Source organism: Poecilia reticulata, chromosome 2 (assembly GCF_904066995.2).
Source record: "Poecilia reticulata chromosome 2, P_reticulata-male-v2, whole genome shotgun sequence".
In the NCBI taxonomy this organism is placed as follows: Eukaryota; Metazoa; Chordata; class Actinopteri; order Cyprinodontiformes; family Poeciliidae; genus Poecilia; species Poecilia reticulata.
The window spans coordinates 37684808-37711703 of record NC_088831.1 but is presented as its reverse complement, the minus strand read 5'-3'; the positions used below and the strand labels follow the sequence as shown (position 1 = coordinate 37711703).

General features: G+C 37.2%; 1 protein-coding gene across 1 annotated transcript in view; it reads right to left on the bottom strand.

Annotated features, from left to right (window-relative positions):
* LOC103461272 (syntaxin-binding protein 5-like) overlaps positions 1-26896 on the bottom strand; it is a 165762-nt gene that overhangs the window by 99592 nt on the left and 39274 nt on the right. Inside the window, exon 3 of the mRNA XM_081604843.1 lies at positions 3792-3873. Coding sequence (XP_081460969.1) covers positions 3792-3873 — 82 coding nt within the window. The remainder of the gene's footprint in view (positions 1-3791; positions 3874-26896) is intronic.

The window sequence follows — 26896 nt, the reverse complement described above, 5'->3', positions numbered from 1 at the left end:
CAGCACAACTTTGAGTTCTTTCAGCTGCAGAAATACTCAAATGACTTTGCAGTCAGTCACTTTTTAGAGGGAATGAAAAGAATCAGAAAACATATTTGATCTTAAAAGAAAACGTTATCACCAAGATATGAAGCATGAAGGCAAAGAGCAGAGTCTTCTTTTATTTTTTTTTCATAACTCATCTCTTATCAGTCCCCGGTAGAGAGAATTTTTTATTTTTTTTTAACCCCTAATCTTTTGGGTCTGCATCGTTGCTCAAAGAAACTGAACAAACAGACAAAAACAGCTTGCTTTGTCATTGGTACTCCCCCACAACCTGTAGTTCTGGTTATATAAATAAGAGTGGTGTCCAAGCTGCTCAGCATAATGGACCGCACTACCTGCCACATCCTTCAGCACTGCTACAACGAGAACGTTGGAGGTAATGCCACTCTGCATTAATTTCCTTTTTAATTCTACAGAGGAAATACACAATCCAGTTTCCTTGTCCTGTTTTTTCTAATCATGTATATTATATTTGCAATTACAATAAAATGTCCCTTTGGGAGCTGGCATGGATTTGTTTGACTCCACTGCATTCAAGAGTAAAAAAAAAATTGCAATTAGGCCAGCAAATATTTACAGGATCTGCACTAAGCAAAGGAGTAAAATGACACATCATATTGGAGAAAACACTGGTGTCAGCCCAACATCTGAAGAAAATTGAGATTACAGTTGAATTCCCACTGAGGCTGTGCCTGCAGAGCATCGTCGTAAAGACTGGAGCCCAGGGAGAATTAGCTTTAGATTACAAACCTAATCACAGGATTAAGGACTGTAATGTTGCATGGACTGCTTCCAACTGATTTCCATATTAGTGACATATCCCACCGATTCTCCAAATCCATTAATTTATGGGAAGCAGAAAAGAAGTTTAACAATAACTTGTTAAAATTGTTTTTAAGAAGATTATTTACACCTCCTCCAAAAATACAAGTACTATTACAGTACTGAACGTCTTTCCCTCCTGATTGTTTACTTTATTTTTACTGGTGTTCATAATTCTTTCAAAGATTTTTGTGAAATACAACTACGTCTATAGAAAATAGCCTTCCCTTTTTTCTATATACAGAATGATTCGGATGCTAGCAAGTTCAGAAAATTAACTTGTTTGTATAACTTTACCTTACCAACAGCTTTCCATTCAAAGCGACTCATTTTCTTTTCTGCATCTCATGTAATTGCTCCCCTGGGGTTGGATTAAAGCTGTTCTGCATTGAAGGAATTAGTCATTTCCAATTACGCCAAAATGGATTTGTCAAATGGATGTGCAAACTTTCAGAGAGAAAATGTCTTTCGAGGGCCATTATCCACGTAGCTGCTCTGTAAATGATTCTTGTTTCAGAACAAATTTAAGAACATTTTGAATGCATATAGCCAAATCAACATCCTGCAATGTGGTTGGACATTAGGAATGATCCAAATTACTTTTGGAAAAGAGTTCTAGTTTCAATGCACTCCTTTTTAGATGTTTAGCCAACATGTTGATTCTCAGTGATTCCCGGTCTCAAAACATTTAATCGGTATATTCAGAATTAATCTTTGAAATGTTCCTGTGAGCCATAACCACATTATGCAAAGAAGACAAGAGTGTGTGGAGTATGGATTGGAAGAAGGTGCAAAACCATCTTACAAAGAAAATATGTCAGGCAGGAGAACAAGAACATGAGCAGCCGACATGGTACAATCTACCTGACTGCCAGTGTGTAATTATTGTGATGGCAACAAAAAGAAAGGTGAGCAGATACATGGATGGTGCATGTATGCTGACAGCAATATTATAATGAGCAGCAAAACCAGCAAACTATACAACTTGCATATATACTGTATATATATTTATGATGGTCTACACCAACTTGTGTCAAACTGCTGACTTCATGGATTGAGAGAGAGCTACTAAAGGTCACAGTGTGCTCTATCCTAATAGAAAGTTGGGTGGAAGGAAACAGTATAATATAGCATGGTAAGGACAGTTTGTGTATATGGTAGCATTTCTTAAATCCACCTGAGACCAAAATGCTGGTCTATGTGTATTATTTCAACAAGACATGCTCTGTTGCTCTTCTCCACAGACTTAGTGCGCATTTGAGGCCTTAGATTTTCACACGCAATGTTACACCCACATCCAAAGTCAGTACCTGTCAGAGAGCACACAAACTGCTCTCTCTCCTTTTACCATCCACCTCAATTTGCCACAGACGCATCACAAGCAGGCCAGTGAGTGATGAAGAAGCAGGCAAAATATACACTCTATAAAGATTACAGCAGAATAAAAAAGCAGAAAAAATAGAGATACATTTTACATACAAACCAGAATCTGATTGTTACTGAACAAGAATTGTCTTTAACAAGCTTACAGCAGATTGTTCTGCTTTTGAACAAATGTTTGTCAATATGATTCTTTTGAAGGTTAGTTCATTGTACACAGATCTGGCATAACAATATGACTACCCACAAGGCAAGTGAGTGATGCTATTTATCTCTTTATTATTGCTCCTGGTGGGGTGGACATATGCTTGAGTACAAAACTGTGATTGGAAAAAGAACAAATGAGAGTCGTTCTATAACATCAGTGTTTAAGTGGTCCAAATGGAAGAACAGTTATGAACCAATAGGACGATTGTCTACTGATGCATGTGGTGTTTAAACACTTTCAGTTGGATAACAAAGCAAAAATGGTTCAGGTGTTTCCTGGGGAGCACAACAAGTTTTAGGTGCTGACCTGTCCCACAAAATAAAAAGGGTTTCAACCCAATGAAGCTTCTGTGGGAAATGCTGGATAACCAAGAAATACCAATCTTAAAGAATCTACTGCTAGTACACCATGCCCTTTTCTAGAAAAAAATAAGTTGTAAGAAAAACACATCATCATTCATTCATAACATTGCAACAGCTCTTTGCAAAAACAAAAACAAGCTCAGCAGAATTTAGCATCCCACACCATCTCATCTGTAGAACAGTTTTATGAATTATCACTTAAAATGTAGTCTGCATGAGCTGTTGCCTTGCAGCAAGAAGGTTCTTGGTTCGATTCCCAGCCCTGGTCTCTCTGCATGGAGTTTGCATGTTCTCCCTGTGCATGCGTGGGTTTTCTCCGGGTACTCCGGTTTCCTCCCACAGTCCAAAAACATGACTGTCAGGTTAACTGGCCTCTCCAAATTGCCCCTAGGTGTGAGTGTGTGTGTGTGCATGGTTGTGTGTCCTGTGTGTCTCTGTGTTGCCCTGCGACAGACTGGCGACCTGTCCAGGGTGACCCCCGCCTCTCGCCCGGAACGTTAGCTGGAGAGGCACCAGCAACCCTCCCGACCCCATTAAGGGACAAGGGTGTAAGAAAATGGATGGAAAAATGGATGGATGTAGTATGCATAAGCTTGGTTTAGAGCAAGGACGTTTTTATTTTAAATTCCAGATACGTCTGTCAAACTATGGCTCCAAAGACTCAATGGCAACTGAAGAACCTGATGCGTCACATTTAAAATTTGGAATCAGTTTTTTTTAAGATGGTTAAAAATTAAAAATAAAAAAAAACTCATGCTACAGAAACAAACTCAGTGGTGAAAGGGGTTGCTATTTTTCATCAACAAATATTACCAACATTTCCTTTCAAATGAAGCATTTTTCTAAATTATGCTTTTTAGCACACACGTTTACGGCCAAGACAAATAGGACTCATGGCTTGTATCATATGTATGCAAGAAAAAACGGCTAAAAATCATAACTTTTTGAATACATTCTCACAGATTCAGACTTACCTCATTGATGAGGAACTGAAGTTGAAGAACAGCTGCTCCGCTCTCATGTTGACAGTAGCAGTCCACACCTGGTCGGCCCAGTCTGACGGCACCAAAGAGTCAAGGACTGTTATGTTGTAATATTAGCTTAAGAAATGACAGGAACCTGTTTCAGCACTTCCAAAAAAAGAAAAGACAAAATCAGCTTTACTGATTAAAGCACATCACAGGTAAATTGTAACAAATTTTCATATGGAGATACACCAGAGCTGTGTTGAGAGAATGCCGTTTCCTGAAAGTTGCTCTGACTTTTCATAATTTTTTGTTTTCAAACTGTACATTTTTATATTCACAGTAAACTCACATTTGTTTGGAAAACTGAATTTTTTTTAGGTGGTAATTAACTTTAAAGAAACACCTTGCAAAAATTATCCATATTTGTTTGCCAACTGATTTTCAGTATTTCACATTTTAAACCTTCTTAAAAGTTTAAAAATATTCCTTCCTCCATTTCCTAGAAAAGATGCTCTTTAGACCTTATTGTCCAGTGAGGCTGCAACAGTCCATGGCAAACAATAGTCTGATAACAACCATATTTTCTCATGAGAAGATAATCTAGGCCAGATAAAACCTTGAGCCTCATCTATTAGCTCGGGGGGTTGGGGATGTCTCAGAAACCCTAATTCAGAAAGGAGAAATACATCAAACTGTGATGCATGTTGGAAGGGAAATATAATAGCATGATGTATGGGAACGTTTTACCTGCACCTGCTCTCTGTGTGCTCCTGCTGTCTGTCTGGTTCACTGAGAACAAAATATTACATTGATTCCTTTTTTTAGTTTCACTCCAATACAGGTACCTGTGTCTGCACACTGACAGTATATACACATTTAGTTTTAGGTCTGAAGCTTAGGACTGTTGGCCTTTCTGTGCCATTAGTTGATATGAACCAGCACCAAAAATGTGGTTGTAATCTCTGGCTTTACTGTCGGTAAAGGCGTTCTAGTCTTTTCTGGTAATGAGAAAAAATATTAACCGATTCCGTTTTTCAGCTCCAACATCTTTCACAAAAGCTAAAACAAGAATTATGACCCTTTTCTATGTTGGCAATATTCTTAAATCTTAGTTTTGAAAAGAAATATCAAATTATATGTGATGTCTTTCTTAATTTGTATCACTGGTCATATGAATTGTCAAATTAAACTGTCAAATTATTTTGAGAAGCTTTTTATTCATCTTAATATTTTTTTAAATCAAATTGAAGCCATGTGTTTTTCTATACCACACAGATCAGGGAAAAAAAGAAACATGATTTGATATTGTGCAGTAAAAAGAGCAAAAATGGTTGAAAGAGCAAAGAGAAAAAGCAACTCCATGTCCCTCCCTCTCTGTTGCACCCTGGACATTAAAAGCACACTTTGTTCCCGTCATTCTGGCAATTCTGGGCTGTGCATTGAAAAAGCCTTTAATTTAAGAAAATGAGGGTTAAACATTGTGCTTTTGAAGCTGTGATTCATCCCTGCTTAACATTACAGCTGCACAGATAATGGGACCATCAACAAAAGGCTGCTTGTGAAACCTTCGAGTGAAATAGACAGACTTGAACTAATGTTGAGGCAGATGTCTTTGTTACTTTGTTTTTAAATTCCACCTTCACAGCTTTGACTTGTAATGTATTTTATTGAAGAGACTAACAGAGTAGCACATGATTGTGGAAAAAAATCTGTGTGGCAAAGTTTGGATATGTATTCAGGCCATTTTCTCTGACCTCCCCAAATAAAATACAGTGCAACCCAGAGTGCTTTTACAGTTTGGTTTATTGGAAACCAAAATTGTCACATTTGTTACATTTTCAGCTGGTGTGATTTGCTTTCACACTGTCAAAGAAACCCTTTGCAAAATGTATTTACCCCAACGCCTGTGGGGGCACTGCACCAAGAATCACTGAAGGAAATATAAAAAACTCAGAGGAAGACATGAGCTCAACTTCCTTCATCACAAAATGTAAGTGAAAATGGAGTGTTGTCAGACTTTAGCTGTTGTAAAATGTCTCTTTTGTAAAACACCATGAGCCATTTGTCCTGCTAGCGCTAAACTCTTGCATTCGTTTTGGTTGTTTACCCAGAATTCCCTGTGGTGGCATTTTAATATTCTGCTTCCTGCTTTTCCAGAAGTCTCTTGCATACTTGGCATTCACATATATATGTGCCAAGCTTTCATATGTACCACACCAGAGTGAGACCTAGGATTTTAGGTAGGACCAGATGTCACCTTTTGGTCCACATCAGAGTCCAATTATACATTCAAACCTGCCCAACAGAACCACAGTTTGATTCAAGTTGACTAATCAGGGCTGGTGTGAATGCACCCCAACTTTGTAGGTTTGTATCAAACCAGTCCACAACTTTTTTAAATAAAACGTAATCATCCAAAATCTTCTTTGTTGTATAGTTGTTGCATTGACACAAAACAATATATTAATACTTTTAGCATTACAATTACTACAATACGTTTTTCAGGTCTTTTCACATTTTCTATTATGTGACTTATTTTTCTGGTATGTGAAGTGACATCGTATATGAAAGAAGAATGCTATCTTAACTAAATGTGTTTAAAAAGATTTGAGGGGCAAACAAAATTGGATTTAATTAATCCTGGATAGACCACCGGAGACTAGAGGAAGTTCTCAATGTTTCAACAAACATAACAGGTGAAAATTAGCAGAAGGAAACGACATAATATGAAAACTGGGCTTGTTGTCTTGGATCTCTCTCAAGAGCAGCGACACATAAACTACACCTCGCAACCAACATTTTTAGGCATCCATTATTTTTGAGTAAGAATGACAAATCACTTTCAAACAACTACTTGTAATCGACTGTACTTGGTTCTTATTTTATTCAATCTCTGGAACAAAACATAATTTGAATACATGATTAAAATTGTAGTTTGCCGACTGAAAGCTTAATTTTATTTTTCTTAATCTGATTGCAGTTAGACTTCATTTATTTTATTTTTTCATGAATACAACCCACATACTCAACTGTGCTGCTCAACTGTGCTGCTCAACCTACTAATGTATTTTCCTTACAAAATAAAAAAAAATAAACAGACTTTTGAAAGACACGATTTGTTGGCAAGATTATTGCAACAAACAAGTAATGAACCAAATATTGTTCATTTAGGTATAGGTGGCACTTCATAAGACTGACTTCACTTTGACAAGAAATGTGGTGGCATTTCAATTTCATCCCAAATATGTGTTGGCAATTATCCATCTTTTTCTACTTATAAAGAAACCCAAATTGTTTTTCTCATTTTATGAGCAGAACAGAATATTAGTTTGTGCTCTGTTATTTTGTGAGCGTATGAACTGTAGTGTTGTATTACAAAACACGCTGAATGATGTGACTGGTCGACTCACCCTCCCCTTTTCCCCAAAGAGATTTCTGTCAACCTTGTTTAACATCACTGGATGCCTATTGCACCTTTCAAACAGCTCAAGGCAAGGTGATTGTCTGAGCTGTAATCAAATATATGCTCACTTGACTGACAAGGGAAAAAATATATTATGTATTAAAAAAAAAAAAAAAAACTTACTCTAGGAAAATGCTTTCTGCTAAAAGCAAGCAGGAATATTGGGAAAAGGCAGATTTATTCAGCACCAGAAGGAAATGTAGCCCCTGCATTGCTCTGGAAATGATTTTCTAATGCTAATGTGCCTGTTTCAGCAATATTTACTAGTTATAATTGATGAAACTATGTGCTTTTGTCCAGCTAAACGTCTTCTGTGTAACGCATTATCAGCATACGGCCATAGAATAAGGTTCATGGAGCAGATTGTATACCTTGCCACACTTTTACAATGTGATCTAAAGTCAACGGGCCAGAATCCTCCACTATATCATATCTCTACCAGCAGCAGCCATTGCCTCAGATATGCTGAACTGCTGAACCAGACAACAGATTGCAAGTGCACCGGAGAGGATGTTCTCCGACCATTCGAGGTTCAGAATACAGCCTGCAATTTCAGGTTACAGTCAGGATTCATGCCTTTGGTGGGTGTGTCCCAGGAGACGGAGCGATGATCCACTGATTAAAAGGTCAGTGGTTTGATCTCTGACTTCTCGCTGTGCATGAGGATGTGTCCTTGGGCAAGATACTGATGTGCTCAACACAGAGAGAGGGGGGGAGAGAGACAGAGAGCAAGACTGTGTGTGAATGTGGGGGAAGGAGGAAGCACAGAAAAAAGGTGCTTGGACTACTCACAGGTCTTAAAGTAAGAAATTAGTGATACTGCATCTATTAACTACCTTCGCCCATTAACATAACTATTACCCAACATCAATAAATAATCTATTGGTTGGCTTGCATCTGCTTAAAAACAGGTTCTATAGGATTCTTTGCATATCAGTATGTAGGTAATGGCTAGTTTTCACCATAATTTATTCATGGCCACTTCTTATGTTATACAATGGTTAGAATTCAGTTAAATATCTCACTGCCACAAATGTACATATTTATTTGCCTGTGGCAGACAGTAGATATGCTCTTGAAAACCTTGAACTTGTGTGTCTCTCCTTACACCAAATATGAACAAGTTATAGACTGAGTGTGCTGCACAGGAAGATGAATGGAGCCAATCCTGGAAGAAACGTATAAGAGGCTGCAAAAAAGTGTGCAACCAAATCAAAGGCTCACCTTTCAGTAAGAAACCTTAAGAATAAAACCAGGGACACAAGAGTTTACAGCAAATCCTTTTCAAGGGTTTCAAAGAGTGGTCCAGTCAAAGTCCTAATCCAATTGAGAATCAGTTTTAAAACTTGGAAAAGTGCAATCCCATCTTACTGAGCTATTGAAAATTCAGTCTCAAAATTTATAACACAAGTTAAGACATTGACCACAGACCTAATGATAAAAAATGTGAGACACTCCTAAAAAGTATTGACAGATGGGGTTCTGATTTTAAAGGCACCATATGATATATAATTATGAAAAAGCATTGAAAACAATCTGACCAAACTTTGCTGTTGATCTTATAAAGTCTAAAATCATAATAAGAGGCTTTGATGGCTGTGGTTCTACGACACAAAATGAGAAAAAGAAAAGTTTTACCAGGCAGGCTTTAAAGCTTTCTTACTTTCACTTCCCCCCAGTTTTTCTTTTTCTTATGCAATTCTATCCAAATTGACTTTACTAAATCAATAAACAAAAACAACAAAATACCAACAATTCCAGCTTACTAAGAGAACTGAAGCCTTTTTGTGGCCATGCACCCACATCGAGACACCAAACCAGTAAGGGAATATCTACGATTCGACCTACGGTGACGCACAGAGTAAAAAGAACAGGCCTGTTCACACAAAGCAGTCGATAAGTGTTTCAGTTTTGAAAGCCAGTGCTGCAGGTGGCTTTCAAGCATTTAAAGGCTCAAAAGAAAACTACCCTGAGGTGAGCATTGGAAAAAATAGGACAAAATGTCTGAGTTATGTTTGTTGAAATGAGTGCTGTCACAACCAGAAAACTGCACTTGACATTTTTCACACACAATGTGTAAAAACACTCTAAAATACACAAAAGTTAGTTTGATTTTAAAGTAGTAAACTTAAAATTATTTGTATTCCTTAGTTTCTCACCTTATGAACCAATAAATGCCATTAAGGTGAGTTTCTTGTACATGAGAGGCATTGTAAAGGTAGCTTCAATCTTCCTTGCTGCCTTTGAGGAAAATATAACTTTGCTTTTAATTGATAAACAGTCTCTGTTCTCAAATCTGCAAATGCTTCAAAATACACCAGACTCTTTTCAAAAAAAACCTACAAGCCCTACAATGTCATGAAATTGTTCATGCCTCTTAATGTTTTTTTTTTTTTTTTTCACATTTGTTAAATCACATGTACAGGCCTGAGTGTGCTGAGGATTTTGTGTGATGGACCAACAAATAGTAAAGACAAGAAAATCAGTCAGACAAGAAAAAAAACATAAGACATGATTTTCACAGTTTTATAAAAAATAAATGTGAAGAGTTTAATATTTTTCAGCCCCCTTCAGAAGTTTCCCCATTAGTAAATAGTCTTAAGAACAAACCAGGCCGGTCACTGGTAAGTTTTCATATCTGTTTAGAGTTAAGAAATAAAACCATATCCAAATAATCCCATGTGTTACTGTTTAATCTATTATCCAAAAATGGAAAATTGACTGCACCACTGCAAAGTTACCACAACATGGCCTTCTACCTAAACTGACAGGCAGAGAAAGGAGAGCACTAATCAAAGTAGCAGCCAAGAGGCCCACAGCAACTCTACTGGGAGTCCCAGAGCTCAGGAGGGGGGAACTGTTGACACAACAACAATTAGCTACATTACAGAAATCTGGCCTCTGTGGAAGAGCAGCAAGAATCAAGCCACTGGTGGGAAAAAAGTTCCCTTTACTGAGTGCCACAAGACAAAATGCTTGTCTACAAGTATTGACTCCCATTCCAGAAGTATGCCATGCTTTCTATTGATTTCCCAAATTAAATCTGAAGCAAAAGGTTTTGTTGTAATGTGATGAAATGTGGGAAAGTACAAGGAGTATAAACATTTTGCGAAATTCTTGAAATGAGCTTAGAGCATTAACTTGCCACTTTTATTGGCTGCACACTAAAAATTGTTTAAGTTGTAAGATGTTTCATGTTTTACTGGGAAACGTATTAAAGCATATAGAAAATTAAATTGAGCTTTCCTGAAGCAACATCTAGATCAGAAGTCTGCAAATCCAGTCCTTGAGGCTCGGTGTCCTGCAACTTTTAGACACGTCCATGCGTTTCAACACATCTGAGTCTAATAATAGGCTCATTAGCAGGACCCTTGAGAACTTGACTGCATACTAAGGAGGTAATTCAGACTTTTGATGGGCACATCTGAAAGTTGGAAGACAATCAACCCTTGAAGACTGGAGTTGAAGACCCCTGGCATAGATGTTAAAAACGCTATTCTCTTTTATATTCAAAATGTAATCTTTTGATACTTTAAAATCATATCACGCGTCATCATTTCAAATGTGTTTATTTTTAGAAGCGCATCGTTTCTAATTTTACAGTTGTATATTCCATAATTCCTTTGTAATGCTTCAGTAAAGTCAAGTTGATTTAATTTTTTTTCCATTTGTACATAAGTTGTAATTCTACAAAACATGCACACCACTGCTGCAAAAAAGAAAAAAAAAAAAGCCCACAACAGATCAGAACATAGTTAAGTTTGAAAGCATGGCAAATCAGTGTGATGAGCATTTTTAGACGTGCTCAGTAAAGCGGTGTGAAAATGTGCGTCTCTATCTTTGTGTGATTCAAGAACCAACTTCAAAGGGAATGAAAGACTAAAACCCATCTCTCTGCAAGTCTCCATCTTCCTCTACCCGACAGGCGAGTCTTTGTGCACGCCAAATTCAAATTCCCATCACACTAGGGACTGCATCAAAACACACAAGCCACTGTCAAAACACGAGCTGATGTGAAGGTGTAGTCGCCTACATCCAAGCTGGAGATAGACACCATTGCTGCAAGCTGAGTGAGTGACAGTGAGTAATTGTGCCATGTAGAGTTTGATTAATTTTGAAATACCAACATGTACATTTAAACATGTCATGAATGTTTGGTTAAATGTATTCTGTCAAGCATAGACAGTTGCCTTTGGTTTGAATATTTGATGGGTAAAACTGGTTCTAGTTTTTGTACAAATGCAAATAAACATAGATATACTTGTGTGTGTGTATATATATATATATATATATATATATATATATATATAGGGCCTGAATTTGAGTGCAGTAGGGTACACACACACACACACATATACCCTAGTTCTTCTTACACTGGTTTGCTCTAATGTAATAAGAGAAGTGAAAGAAGAGACACCCTTTAAACATACTAATACTAATGCAAAAGATATACTAAATTTCACAAAAAGGTTAAACTACATCTTTCATTTGCATTTGGAAAATAGCATAAAAACTGTTGTGACATCACAACTATACAATAAATGCTGTAATAATGTAAATGAAGCTATATTAAAGAAAATTAATATTGTAAATAAGTATCAATGTTTCAAAAGTATAATATAGACAATAAATATTTACCCTTTCTGATTTTTGAAATCAATTATTTATTTACTTGGTTTTCCATTGACAGTTGCTGTTGGTTAAGTTTCAAGTTCACCGAAGCACATCGCTCCAGACACACCAAAAAAAAGTGACTTCATGCTTATCTCTGTGTCGGTGCAGCTTCACATGAAGCCCCAGGATAAACTGTTGATCCCACCTGTGTTCAGATGAAACTGTCTGCAGCAGAACACGAGATGAAGAATACTCGAGTCATAGCATGCAGTGTGAAACTGGCTTTACGGTCTTACTTCCAGTCTGTGTATTCTACACCACATTTTAAACAAGACAGAGATAAATGTGCACAGAAATACAGGTTTGTTGCCATTTTCTTCTGGGGACTGCTTTAATCCCTTTGGATCTTCTCGTGCATTTGAAAAATTAACTTGCTCAACTCCAAAATCCTCCTGGATACATTTTAGTTTTAAGTCTCCAGTTGTTGCAGGTTGTAATTTAGAGCCTATTTATTCACAGTTAATCCATCCTGTGCCCTTTTTTTCTCGGGTTGTTTACTTTACATTTACACTGCAAAAGATTTCTATGCAGGCAATGAGGAAATTATCTCCTCGTTTATTGCTTCCCTAGTCTACCCCAATCCATGACCACAGAGCAGACCGGGACACAATTTGTAGGATATTAACAGAGCTGTGCCTCAGTGGTTAGACTTATATCACCCCTCACAGGTTACCTGCTGCGCCTAGTTTCCTGTCATCCCCGTAACTTGACTCTCAGACTGTGACAGAACCTATTGCAGTTCACTGGTGCTGTCATTCAGCTGCCAGCTGCAAACCATTTCTTTGTTTTCCTCAAAAGCTACTTATTTTAGAATACTTGAATGAAAAAATGGATGCACTATTATTTCCAAATCAGGCAGGTATTTTATACAGGGTAAAAGCAATATGGATTAGAAACAAATATGTTTTTTTGTTCATTTTAACGACAAACATTTTTGTGTCTAGACACCTGATAGATTTGGAGCCTGATAGAAAAACAAGCAATTACTTTCAGCATCATTTAGCATTTTTATTAGAGTATTAAAATGAGAAGGAATATGTGCATGCAGTGTGGTGGTGTACTTATGTTTCTGCCTTAGTCTGGAAGCTGTGACTCAGTAGGGAAAGTACAGTCAATCTGACCTCCCCCAAGTGCATGATGAAGTATCCTTGGGCAACACACTGAACCTAATGTTGCCTGTATTTTGCCTGGACGTGCATAATGGGGCCTGAATTTGAGTGCAGTAGGGTCAGTGTGACTGTGAGTGCTCAGTTATAGTAGAAAACATGAGTGCAGCAACCCATTTGGAGAATGAGCTTTTCCTACTTAGTCCATGTATTGTTACACAACTTTTTGGAAGACATTTGGAACCCATCCCATATTTAAAGTTTTGTTGAAACTGAATTAACAGACAAGAAGTGAAATAACTACACTATAAAAACAGCTTATTAAGCCCAAGTCTTGTGTTACATTTACCCCAATTCACACACTACACAGAGTCCTCTGAGTGAGAGTGCATCAAAAGTGACACCAATACCTCACTGGCAGGACTTGATGTTCCCCAGAATTCACTTAATTATTTGCCGTTCACAGCAAAATTTTAACTTTTAGCTATAGCATCACACATTGAGATGGAATAAATAGCGTGAAAGCATCAGCAGCATAAGATATGCAACAAAAAAAAAACAATTTCTAATGTTCCACCATTGTTCATTAAACCTGGAAGTTACATTTGGCGAGATAAATAATTTCCAGCTGACTCAACATTTTAACTCTTAACTAACCAAGTTAACTTAACAATTTAAACTCCATCTGTGAGTTTTAGTTTGTAATATGTTACAATAACATGTTTTCAGTAGAATAAAGATCACTTACTGAATGCAAGTTCTTCTTACACTGGTTTGCTCTAATGTAATGAGAGAAGTGAAAGAAGGCATCTGTTATGCTCAGTAATTGGTTGTTTGACTCTTTATGTAACGGTGATTAAAAGACTAAAGAACATCTGGACTCAGACTAATTTTCTTTATTCAAGGACTGGCCACAATCTGTGCTGAACCAAAGTTCAGCTGATCGTCAGTGACAGAGCTTGTTATTACATACATAGTAGAGCTGAGTCTTATCAATGGAAATATGCTTGTACGTTTCACTTTTATATTATTTTTTTTTTTGTTTACTTTATACGCAGATCCAGCCTTCATTAAAAGAAGTGTTTGAAATACCAACATGTGAATTTAAACATGTCATGAATGTTTGGTTAAATGTAATCTGTCAAGCATAGACAGTTTGCCTTTGGTTTGAATATTTGATGGGTAAAACTACAAAAGCAAATACTTCAAAGTTTTTGAAATCTATTTTATAAAGTTTAAGTTCTTTGACGTCAATGCTTATCTGGTTCTGAAACAGAGTTGAACATGTTCTCTGTGGAACATTTACTGCAGTTAACAATATTTTGATTTGAGTTTTATAATCACATCATCCTTTGTGCTTTTTGTTTCTTCTTGTATTTCTGACCCTAAATAACTAACTTAAGCAATTTCATATAGCTTAAGTTAGGTGTAGGGCTTTAGAAACTGAAACTAACTTGGAACACAAATGCTTGCAGAAAACATTTTCATTTCAGCTTAGTGGAAGACGGTTAGGCAAACACCACAATAACCTAATTTCAACCTACACAGCCCAACCAGTTGCTTAAGAACAAAGATTAGTAACAAATCTATAGGCTCTTACAGCTTGGTGGCAATTACAGAAAATATTAATAGGGTCAATTTCCTCTAATAATTTGTGAATATACATATGGGTGCAGTTTGATTGACAGCAAACATACCCATGGCTCTTGATAACTAATCACAATGTAGACAAAATCCTGTCAGATTTTGTGGAGCAAAAAAAATTGAGACAAAAATGCTGCCTGATTTATATTGTTACCATTTTGATAAGTGCATGATGTAAATAGTATTTAACTCTCATCCCTTAATAAAAGGGATGAGAGTTAATGGTTAGAAAAAGTAAAACACAATACCTTACTGTGTCTTTACTAGGTAGGAGGGGCCATCATAATCTGCACCTGTACTTCATGGACATGATATAACTTGATATTTATAAACTGCCAACAGGTATGGCATTATATAGAACATTGTGACAGCGGCCTTACAGGCTTCAAAAGTTACACACACACAGATACGACATTTCCTACAGGCTGTGTGAATCACACTTTCTGATTAGCACAACATTCTTGATTCATGATCTGCACACAAGGACAGAGAATGGCAGCTGACCTACGCTGAAAACCGAGTGAATCAATTCAACATTTTCAGTTTACCTTCAGAACGTTGCCTCCAGCTTCGAGTCTCCATGAATCACAAAACCTGTACAATTTGTTCCCGACAGAAAATCTAGGTCAAGTCCACCTGAGTGTTTCTTTTTTACAATAGTAATGTTAAGAAATGGTACACATTTCTTAACATTGTGTGCTATAGTGAAAATATGCTCGATTAGAAACAGAATAGTTAATTCAAATAACTTTTGAGGGTGTAAAGGTGTAAAGAATGACTTTTAAATATAAGCACAGGAAACAGGGTGCACTGTTTTGGTTAATCTGTGGCTGCATTTTGATGAACAGCTCAGCAAGTAGCTAACCTTCAGATAACCAACTTCAATAAGGCAATAAGGTTCATCCCAGAGAAGCTGCAAAGCTATTGAAGAAAACTAGTGAGAAGACAACTACTGAACCCTTGTAAAAGTAGGAAACGCAAAGAATAGGTCAAATTATTTTTGTTAAAGCGAGACTGCAGATTCAAGGGTTCTCAGTTCATAAATACTTGATCAAATTACAGCATTTACTACACCTGGCAGTGTAGATTTGGATGTCTACACCAGCAGGCAAGCTCAAAGAAAGAAGGTCAACAAATAGAAAACCAACACAAGCTGAACTCTGTAAATCAGGTGTCACCTGGAGACTCATAGGCCACAAGTATTTCTGTAGCCTCCTAGACCTCAGAGGGTCACAGACGTAAAACTTAAAGACAACAATTGTGTGCTTAAATATTGTTGTATCTGTCAAATTAAATATATATTTTTATTTTTATAGGGTCAAATTACATCAATGTGAAAAAAATGTTAAATAATGTGCATCTTAAAAAGTACAGATCCAATGTGGAGAAAGTTGTAATTTTTTAATAGTTTAATAGATGGTGTTAGCTATACATCCTGCCTCGACTGGCCCTTTGAGGACATTCATGACCTTAATGTGGCCTGAAATAAAAACAAGTCTGCTGTAAATAGTAAATGACCAGCATATATATACCATTTATCAACTCAGGACTCCAAAGTGCTTTACATTACAAATCAATAATTCACACACACATTGTTGTTGGTAAGACACAATTGGTACCACCAGGCTCTCTGATCACCACAAGCAGGCGATGTTTAGCCCAAGGGCACGATGACAGATAGAGTGGGGATTCAGACTGGCAACCCACCAATTATAGGACAAACGCCTACACACTGAGCTGCCGTTATGCCTGTACAGTTGGATTTCACAAGGTCGCAAAAATTGGCCTCATTTATCAATATGTGGGAATTATGAGCCTCTGTGATTTGATTTTAAGGGTTATTCCTCTGACATGTACTCTTTTCCACCAAGAACAAAGCATTTGACTGTTGGGCATTACTTCTTCTGTCATATACTCGTCCAAAAAAACATTCTTTTTTTGGAACTGAATACCGTGAGGTAGGAAAAGATTTTGCTGAGACTTTTTAACTTGTGAACACTTTCTATGATGGATGATCATCTCAACAATGTCTTGTATTTTTTATTTTTCCAACTGGGAGCCGATTAACATTTCAGAAGCTCAAATAATACCAGTCAAAGATGACTGGAAAATAAGTTACTGTGAATACAGAGCAGGACCAGAGACGAGGAAGGAGGAAGTTCAAAGCATTTCTTCCATCAATCATAATGGGCAATGAGCCATTGTTGGCATGCAAGATTTCATCAATATTATCTATCAAGAAAGTACACTCCACCAACAGCTTCTGCTGACATTGCATTTGATGTCATTAGCTCAGTTATTGCTAAGATATAAAAGGAGAAGGAGATTCAAACATATCCAAAGCAAGACCTGCTCTTGGCAAATCAAATCATAATATTGTTTTCTCTGCAGGAATACAAATTCCTTGCCAAGAAACAACCTGTAATAAAGAAAACTGTAAAAATATTGTCACATGTACGTAGAGAAGCCCTACAGGGAAGTTTTGAGACTATATGCATCACAGGCCTGTACTCTCATCAATTGTTTTCACTCAATGCACCTCAAGACTTCCAGGACAAGACAGAGTCCTGTCATTTGCAAACAAAAAAAAAGAAAAACAACTCAGCAGTCCTGTATCAGAGATGGGCAAGAAGCAGAATACAGAGAACTGGTGGACCGCCTAGAGGCGCATTGCGGAAAAAATAGTCTTATCTCTAATATAATCAAAACAAAAGAGATTATTGTAGATTTCAGGAGAAACAGCATTATGTCAAATTATATTTCAACAGTGGGAGAAGCAGAGGTGTAGAAGTAGCATAAATATCTCACTGTTCACCTGGACAAGAGACTGGACTAAAGACTTCTACACAAAAATAGAAGGGACAGAACAGACTGTACTGCTTGAAGAATATTGGGTTCTTCACTGTTATAGCAAAATCCGGCACATATTGCACAAGTCTTTTGTGGAAAGTACAATCCCCTCTGCCATCATCTGTTGGGGTCACAGCATCAGAGCCAATGACCTAAAAAAAAAAAGCTCAACAAGCTGATAGAAGACTGGCGGCTCTGGAACCTCTGGAGAAATAACTGCACAAAGAAGGAGTCTTCAAAAAAATGAAGAACATTATGGACAACTCCTAGCATCCTCTTTATGAGACTGTCACACAACCACAGAGTGTGTATTGGCAGAGGCTTCTTCAGACGTGCTGTAATACAGACTAATTGGTCCAACCCAGAATCATCAGGTTTTACAGCAGCTCTTTGAAGAAACCTGCTTCATGTAACTTACAACAGCAGCATTAAATTCCTCTTTGAGATTAATAAAGCTATCAATTGCCTGACTGAACTGAATGGAAACAACAATTTGCCTCTCAGATCAAGATATAAACTAATAAAAAAGAAACAGAGAGACAGTAGAGTCATGACACGAAAAACATAAAATACTCTGCTGCTAATTAGATATGCTAAGATTTTTCATTAAACATTTATAACTTACAAAATACATATTTTTGATAATGTACTACGTTTTACAAGACGTTTGTGTGTTTCAGAACTGTAAAAATCAGCACTAAGCTTTTCATCAAGTACCAAACTGGTAAGCTTAGACAGATTTTCTGCTCTGCAGAATTAAGTGCAGCTAATACAGGGTCCTGCTGTGGGCAATCCTTTCTGGGTACATGCCCTTCTAATCAAGAATAGCTGCTACAGTCGCACCAATTCAAAAAACACACATTCACAAAGTTCAGCAACCAGCACAGACTCAAGATCCTCTTTCTCTCTCTGCGGGTAAGGTACAACTTGACAACTGCAGCTATCGATTCAGCTGCCTGCAGGCTTTTTATAGAAACCAGCACCATCATTATGACCTGCAGCCTGGCCCAGCCTGCCGCTTTTGCCTGCCTCAATGTATCAAGGCTAAGACATTTGGTGGAAAACGGAGAAACTTAGGGTGCAGTTGAAGCAGGGCAGCAGAAGATAATGATAGCTATTGTAAAGTTGGATAAATGAGGGGTAATTGGGAGAAAGACAGATGTTTTTTTTTTTTGGAAAGAGAGAGAAGTGGTGGAGGCCAAGGCGAACAATAAAACAAAAGAAGATACAATGCTTAAAAGTGTTCATCCTCTTGGATGTTTTACCCTTTGCATTATTTTTTACAAATCAGTAAAAATCAGTTTTCAATTTGACATTAAAGAGGTTTTTTGCAATATTTTGGTCACAAAAACCTAGATTTTGTTGATCATGATTGATTTGTAGAAGCAATAAAAAGGGTTAAAACAAGGCGGTGAATACATTTAATAGATGCTGTATGTAGACATATATACCACATATCACATTACCTGTATGTGTCACAACAGCTAATGTCCCATCTTAAATTCATTTGAGAATTTGTTGGGACAGATTGAAAATTGAGGTTCACAAACATTTTCCATCTAATCTGACTAGCTAGCTATCATGCAACAATCTGAGTCTGTAGATTTAGTTAATTTGACTTGGAAAAAGTGCAAAAAGGAAACAAGAACAGAAAAAAAAAAATCTGTAGTACGACATATGATCTTTCAGATATTTTGCTCACATTGGCAAGACTGGTTATTGTAAATGTCCATTTTTACTTTACTTTCGCAAAAAAAGAATAAAAAAAACAAGTTCCATTGATATTCAGCTTCCCGCATCTTGTGGTATCGCCTCTTTGACTAACAAGCTGTCTGGGAATAAACACCGAAGATGGTGTGCATACACTTGCTAACAGTAACACTTTCTCTGTGTTGACAGAGAATAGCATGCATTAATGAGCGGCTGACTCAAAACAGAGTCCTCTCCTATCCGAATGACAAGAAGGTGAATTCTGACTGAAAAGAATGCTTCTTGAAATGTGTCTGCTTGAGGCAAAGGCTTAATCTTTAAAGGGTTTGTGTTTTTCCTCTGCAGTTTTCATCATATTTCCTCTGGATTTTATCACTCAATAGGAGCTCCACCAGGTGTTCAGAAACATCTGTCAGCTAAGCAATAAACAACTTCCACTCATAAATCTTGCATAATGAAAGTTCAGGACAAGCACTAGTAAAAGGCACACTTCTATATTTAATAATCGTGCATGAAGCTATGAATACTTTTTTTACTGAACAACAAATTATTATTTATTCAGTGTCTATTTTTCTGGCTTACATCTTTGTAACAACTCTGACCAAAAGGACCCAGTTTAACAGCATAATCTTGAGATATCTCAAACAGAGCAAGAAGAGGCAACATATGTGTTTCAAAGCATGTTAGCATGTTGGTAAAACTAATAAAATAAGAGCATCCATGCGAGTAGCTCTGTGATGTAGAATTTAAGCCTTTTGGTGGACACATGTTTCTGACAACAACATTTTAACACCCGTCATTTCCAATGATTACAAGATTTTTTTGTAATTTCCTCCAAACAGCCTGTTACTTCAGATATCCAATTTTCCCGTGGCTAAGTGAGGAACAAAGTATATGTCAGGGCCCATTAAGAATCACTTTAGGTGTCTGAGGTTATGTTTTCCTCCAATGCTGAGAATTGGACAGAATCTACAAATTCTTTGCACTTGTCAGAGCTGCTAACTGTTCAGTTGATCTCAGTGCAAACAGCATTTTAAAAGCACTCAGTGCAGCTTTTAGCTTTGGTAATACTTGTCAGTTGATTTAAAAAAAAATCATCCACTAACCATGTTTGTCCAGTCCTTTTTTTTTCTTTTTTGGCATAATTATGCACAACAGAAGACTGACTTTAAAGATGTTGGATGAGATTAAACTATGTGAGCGCTTGTCTTGTGTTTATTATGCAGGCCGTCACTTCACTGTAAGTAATGTGGTGACGGTAGAACATTTGTAGGATTTATTGTTTCATTTATACTGCAACCACTGGACTTTTTTCTTTTTTACAATTCTCTGTAAACCTGAGAGATAGTTGTGTGAGGAAACATTTCTGTGCACTGCTACCGAGACATCCCATAGGGCTTAATCAATCTTGCCAAATTCAGAGGAACTTAAATTGCATTTTAACCCATTTTATCATGGTCGTTTTGAACTTCAGCAAATCATCTGCTCCACAAGTAGATGCATAAGTGCATTGAAGTACTGCACAGAAGACGTCTGCCTTCTTCCACATGGTGTTTTGCCTGTGGACAAGACCAGAGGCAAAACACCACACAACTTAAAAAATGGCATGCCAAAATATGGCATTTAAGATTAATTAAATAAACCTATGAGTATTTGGAAAGTCTTCCAGAAAAATGATGGAAACATAAATCATACAGTGTGTACATAGATCCACAATTACAGTCTTATCATACGGTGAGATGAGATTTAAATGGAACAGCGTGCCTGTCGTTGTGTAATGCTCCATAATGCATTTCTATTTGGTGTATTTAAGTGTTCAGTGGTGCTCAAATGCATTTAAGACTCAGACGTGGGAAGAAATGGAAACATCATCAGGTAACTAAGAGGGCACAGCTGTGTTAGTGTTTATGGTTGTGAATTATAAATGAATACAATACACAGAAGCTCCTCATAGGAAAACATGACTTGACTATTCAGGATCATGGCTTCTGAGGCCAACAGCATTTGTAGCTTGTCAAGTTTAAAAACAAAGACAAAGGTAATGACATACAGTATATTTTTCCGTATTGCTCTTAGATGCTAGACCCTTGCCAGGTGTTAACTGTGCACATGCTCAGGAGCGACACAGTTTTACTTGGCTCACATGGTGGTGATTGCTTAAGGCAGTCACCCAAACACTGAAGTCCTCCCACTCGCACATGCTGTAAAACAACCGCGTGTAAGCAGGGTGTACAATGCTGTGTGAGCAGTCAGCACACTCAGCCTCGGAAATCTAAAACTGTTCTGCTTAGAGGTTGTGTAAACCTTCTACCTACTTATATTCAAAACACAGCATACATACAACAAACTTGACTTAAATCTCTTTTTACATATACATTATTATCACATTATAATTGGTTCTCATTGATTAAATAACTAAAAGTAGTGCAACATATTTTATTCAATATCTTTTGCCGTTTGGAGATTGGGTTGAAGAAAAGCCGTTCTTTTCTTACTTGCATTTTCCGGCTCTTCCTGGGTTCCACCATTGTCTTTCAAGGCTACACTGGGAAATATAATTCTCTCCAGCATGATTTGTATGCGCCCAGAGCTTTCCTACTTGTACAATGTGCCCAGGAGATGCCCAGGAGATATTCCAATCATATTGCATGCTCTTCCTCAGCTTATTCCTTTTCTTGCAGGAGCAGCGGGTCAACGCCAAACCTCCCTAAAGTATTATGGAGCTTTTCTGCCTGTAACTATAGTGGACCGTGGACAATCTAGGAAGTTATTTTCAGCTATTGTTATCTGGAATCAAATGTTTAGAGGATCCATATTTCATGGACATAGGTGAGGGTTAATGGCAACCTAAGGATCTGCTGGTGGATGTCAGCAATAATAGAAGCCATTAAGCTGAAACAGAAGCTTTTGGAATTTGATTGATGCTAAAGACTCCTGAGACAGTAAACAGGTATTGAGTGGTCAAAAGGATTACATTTTCTGTAGCTACAGAGGCAAAGCCTCGGTTGTGAAAGGCTATGAAGAAGGCTTTCAACTGACTTTGCATAATCTTTGGGAACTCTTGGAAAAAGAAATCAACCCCGTCTTTCACGTAAACAATAACTAAATATACGGTGAAAGTTGTGCTTTGAAAATCATCTTAGCCTAACCATCAAGAATGCTGTTTAGAAGGCAGAGTCTAAAGACTCAATGAATGATGGGTCCATTACATGGGAAGAAATGCCTCACATGCTACTGCATACCTGCTGTGAGATTTAAAGGCTCCCTTGGTTGAATGGCACTCCATCATCACTATCCTATGTCTCTGATACTGAAGCATGCAGAATTTGGTAAGTGTATTATTCAAATATTGGAGAAATATTGTATTTTTAAAAATTCTGTCTCATCCTAAACTATGCAAATGCTTTGTCGTCACTGAGGAAAATTAGTGCTTGGGACATTGTTCATCTGACTTGATTGGCAAGTTGAGGGTCCATTTAATGCCCAAAGAAGGTAAAGCTCTCTCTTTACAGGTCTTTCCATAGTGTATGTTTAAATTATCTGCATAATCTAAAATGTGTGCAAAGGAAACTACATTCAAACAGGACATGCATCAAATTGTGATTTCTCTTAGCAATTTCAATTTACTCTAAATTTTAACATGACTAGTTCCAACTGAAAGGTAAAACTGTTTTTCACAAATTCTCAAATTTCAGCTATATGCTTTTTCTTCTACCAAATTCTCTATTGCTTTCCATCTTCTTTTTAGTAACGGCTCTAGGATGTAAACTGTGTGGTTTGCGAACGGTGAGTCACAATGTGGGAAGATAAATCAGCCCAACTCTCCAGTGTTGCCAACAACCTATCTGTCTTTGCAACCTTTTTCTCTCCTCCTCTACAACATGCAGGCGTTTTTGCGTTCACCCTTGTGTTCACACATCTACACCTACACCAATCGCCTGCTTACAATCGAAGGCAAGCATCCTTTTATTAAAAGCCCACAACCTCTCCTTTGCTTTGTTCCCTCTCTCACTTGCAGACACACGAATCAAGCAATGCATCCTGAGAATGCGTGCAGAGTTGCACATAAACACGCAGATTCAACACTGAGCTTGTAACGGTGTTTGCATGTTTCGGTCTCTGTCAGTAAAGCTGCAGGCGGTATTACAGAAGAGATTAGAGTGCCGTTTTACTGAGGCATGACTCGTTCACCCCAAAAACTACAAATGTTTAGAACAAGAAGAGCGTATCCTCGTAAACTGGAGGGAGCAGAGTAAAGCCAGGAACGCAAAGATTAATAACTAAGACAGAAAGAATATCACACACCATGATGTTGGTGATAGATGGCAACATCTTTGTTGGTAATGATGATGGATACGTCCTTAGACAATTATGACAGTGAGCATAGCAGCTCAAAAAGCTAATAACAAAGATGGTCTTCCAGATACATTATAGTAATATTTATAAGTGTTTGACTTTTTTGTCTTTGAGAATTGTGGTGTACTATGATACAATAGTTCTTTATAGTTATAAAAAGTCTAAAATTTGTCTCACAGCATTATTGCTTAAAAAAATACATAAACAGTCACAGGTAAATGTTGGAGGATAGACTGGTCTGGAAAAGCCTTTTTCAGTTTAACTTTAATAAACTGTGGAACCCTGGATCTCTGAACTGAATTGTAGCAATCTGTGTTCATAATTCAAAGTGTGGTCAAGGTAAGAAAAGATGTTGACTGAATAGCTAATCCCACCATTTTATTATGGTAGGAAGATCCTTAAAAGTTTTCAATCAGGTGGCCTATTATCATTTATGATGCAGTTTGAGTTTTCAGCAGTGGAAACCTTTATTCTGGGTAGTAAAATACATTTTTTTAAAAAAATTTTAAAATTTTTAAAAACTAATAACAAAACTCATTTTGCTCCGAAGGATATCAAGTGTCAAGAAAATATTCTTTGTTTTGTCATTTTGCAGACCATTTTGATGTGCTTTTTCCAAAACAACAAATATTCAGTCATGAGGCCCTAAGAATTAAGATAGTACATGTTGGTATTTTCATTATAGATGGCAATGGAATAGCAAATGGAATCAGTCATTTGGTAAGAATGACCCAGTGGATGATTAAGCATCCCTACAAATTATGTTTAGATGAAAGACTACAAAAGCTAATATTTAAAGAACTTAAACTTTGTGTTAAAGTTATCACTTTATCAAGTTACAGATGTCCTGCTTAGAATTTAATTGTTCACATACTAACATCATTTTAGATTAATCATTTGATAATAAAAAATTCAAATGCATACCCCTTTGAAGCTAAAAATCTGTCATGCCAATTTACATTTTTTCTGCAGGTCATCCTCAATTTGTCGCTCCATCTTCATGGTAACTACAACAAATATATCAATATATATTTCTGTTGCGAAAACAGACCATTGGAATAAGATGGGGTCACTGCATCCCTGCCTGCAATGGTCTTCAGAGTGATCTTATTTACATTTTAAAAAGAGTTTCTTATAAATTATTCCCCTCTCCCACATCACGTACCTACTTATCTAGCTGCACAGGTGAGGGCATGTGGGAATGCCCTCACCTGTACCAGACCAGTGATCTGGTACAAGTATGTTGTGGGTGGTATCTGTTCACATCTCATGTGGTTTTCCAGAGGCTGTGTGCTCGCAAATATATACCCACTTCAGGGATTTAATAACAGCTGCCTAATCCAATTCACACAGAAGTAGTCACATTATACTCACTGAAGAATGAGAAAATAACCACTCTTGGTACACTCAAAATGAATGTCAAGAACATGCCTTTAAAGCTGATTTCACAAATGCTCAAGTCTGAGTAGTTTCATAACATGTTAAAAATACTGACGTTGAAGCACTTAAACAAAACTCAGCTTAAACCCAGCAGGAAGAGTTCGGGTTAAACAAAAGAAAAGATCACAGTTTTTAGCTTTCCTTCACACGTTTATGACTGATTACTAGAGTTTCTAAAAGTAGATATTTCAGTGATCAGGCCTCTCTTCTGGAACCAGCTCCCAGTTTTAGTCTGAGTCCAGTGTGTTTTGAATACAAAAAGTATTCTGAGAAAGTTTATAATTAGAGAGGCTGGGGTTATCCCAAGCTATATTTCTAGTTATGCTGCTATAGTCTTAGACTGCTGTTAAATGCTCCACATTTAACTAGATTCGCCTACTAATCTCAAATGTTGCTTAATTTGGTTTTATTTCAACTTTTGACTTTATGTCTTCTCTCTTTTTTCTCCTTATGATACACTTGTTAATGTGTTTCAGTGTTTCATCCAGTCTCTCGCCTTGACCAAGCTATCGGTCAAGTTTTTCTGCAATTAACTGCATGTGACAGACTCAGAGCTTATCTCTCTGGTTGTGTTTCTCTCCAAGATGAAGACACAAAAAGAGCTACAACCACTGCCATAATCCTTTTACTTTTCTTTATAGAAAGTGCTCCTGGACCAGTCTGTGTTTACTCCGTCTTCTCAAATCCCCAGTATTTTTGGCAGATGGCTGCTCACACTAAGCCAGGTTCTGGAGGTTTTTTCCTGTTAAAGTGGAGTTTCGTTTCTGTTGTCGATAGACAGATGCTCATCATGAGAGATTGCCGCAAAGTCAGCAGCACAATGCAAGCAACTGCTCCCTGTCGCTACATGCTCATCCTAAAAGTCAGCGTCTCGATTAAATTCTTTTTGTCTCCTCAGAAAATGTTTCACCCAATTTGAATAATAAACTGAGCATTATTTGATAACCAAGATTAGTTTGGAAACTTTGTACCAGACTTGGATTCTATATGATTTGACTGAATGCCAATTCAGGTGTGTTGAGAATTGGCACAATATGAATAAATTGAGTTGAATTAAATAACATTTCAAACTCCAGTAGTCTGAATAGTCTGACATCTCACTGAAAGCTTTATTTAAAAAAAACCTTTTGGAAATAAATATCCGTCCTTGAGAAGCTTTATCCACATCTCAGATATACCATTTCCATTCTCTCCTGATAACCTTTTCAGCTGTAGCCGTTTCCATTTATCTGTATCTTCATTTTTCTTTCTATATTTAAGAATATGTGGAAAATCTTGAACATTTCTGTTCATACATGCTAGTCAGAAATTTGACTAAAGGTTTGCTAAGTAGATTCGGTAAAATCTACTAAAAAAGGGTAGGAATAGTTTTGCAACATATTGCACCATGTCCTTCCCATTGTGACAGACTCCATCCACTTCTCAGATGGTGGATGGAGCCCGTCAGATGCATCATTTTCATTTTCTTGCGTCAACCTTTTCAGCTGCAGCTCTTTAGCTTGATCTTCTGATCTAATCTTTTTTTTTTTTTCCTCATGAAAAACCATTACTGTCATCCACGAAGCCACATAGGTGATTAAGAGAAAATGTTCTTTCCTAAAACACCTGCAGTCAATGTGTTCAAATCCCTTTAACAAACATGCTTGTGCTGGAGTAGGAAAGACGTACAAATGCCAAAAAAAGTCCTTTGTCTCCAAAAGCAGATGTCTAGACAAAACGGTTGGACTGCTGAGGGGCTGACGGCTCCAGGCCCAGGCAATGAGGTGAGGAATCAAATTAACAAGGGAAGCAGCTGGCATTGGTAAAGCCCTTTGGCAAGGGTCTGTTGTTTTGCTGATAGACAGAATGAATTAATGGGATATAATGTG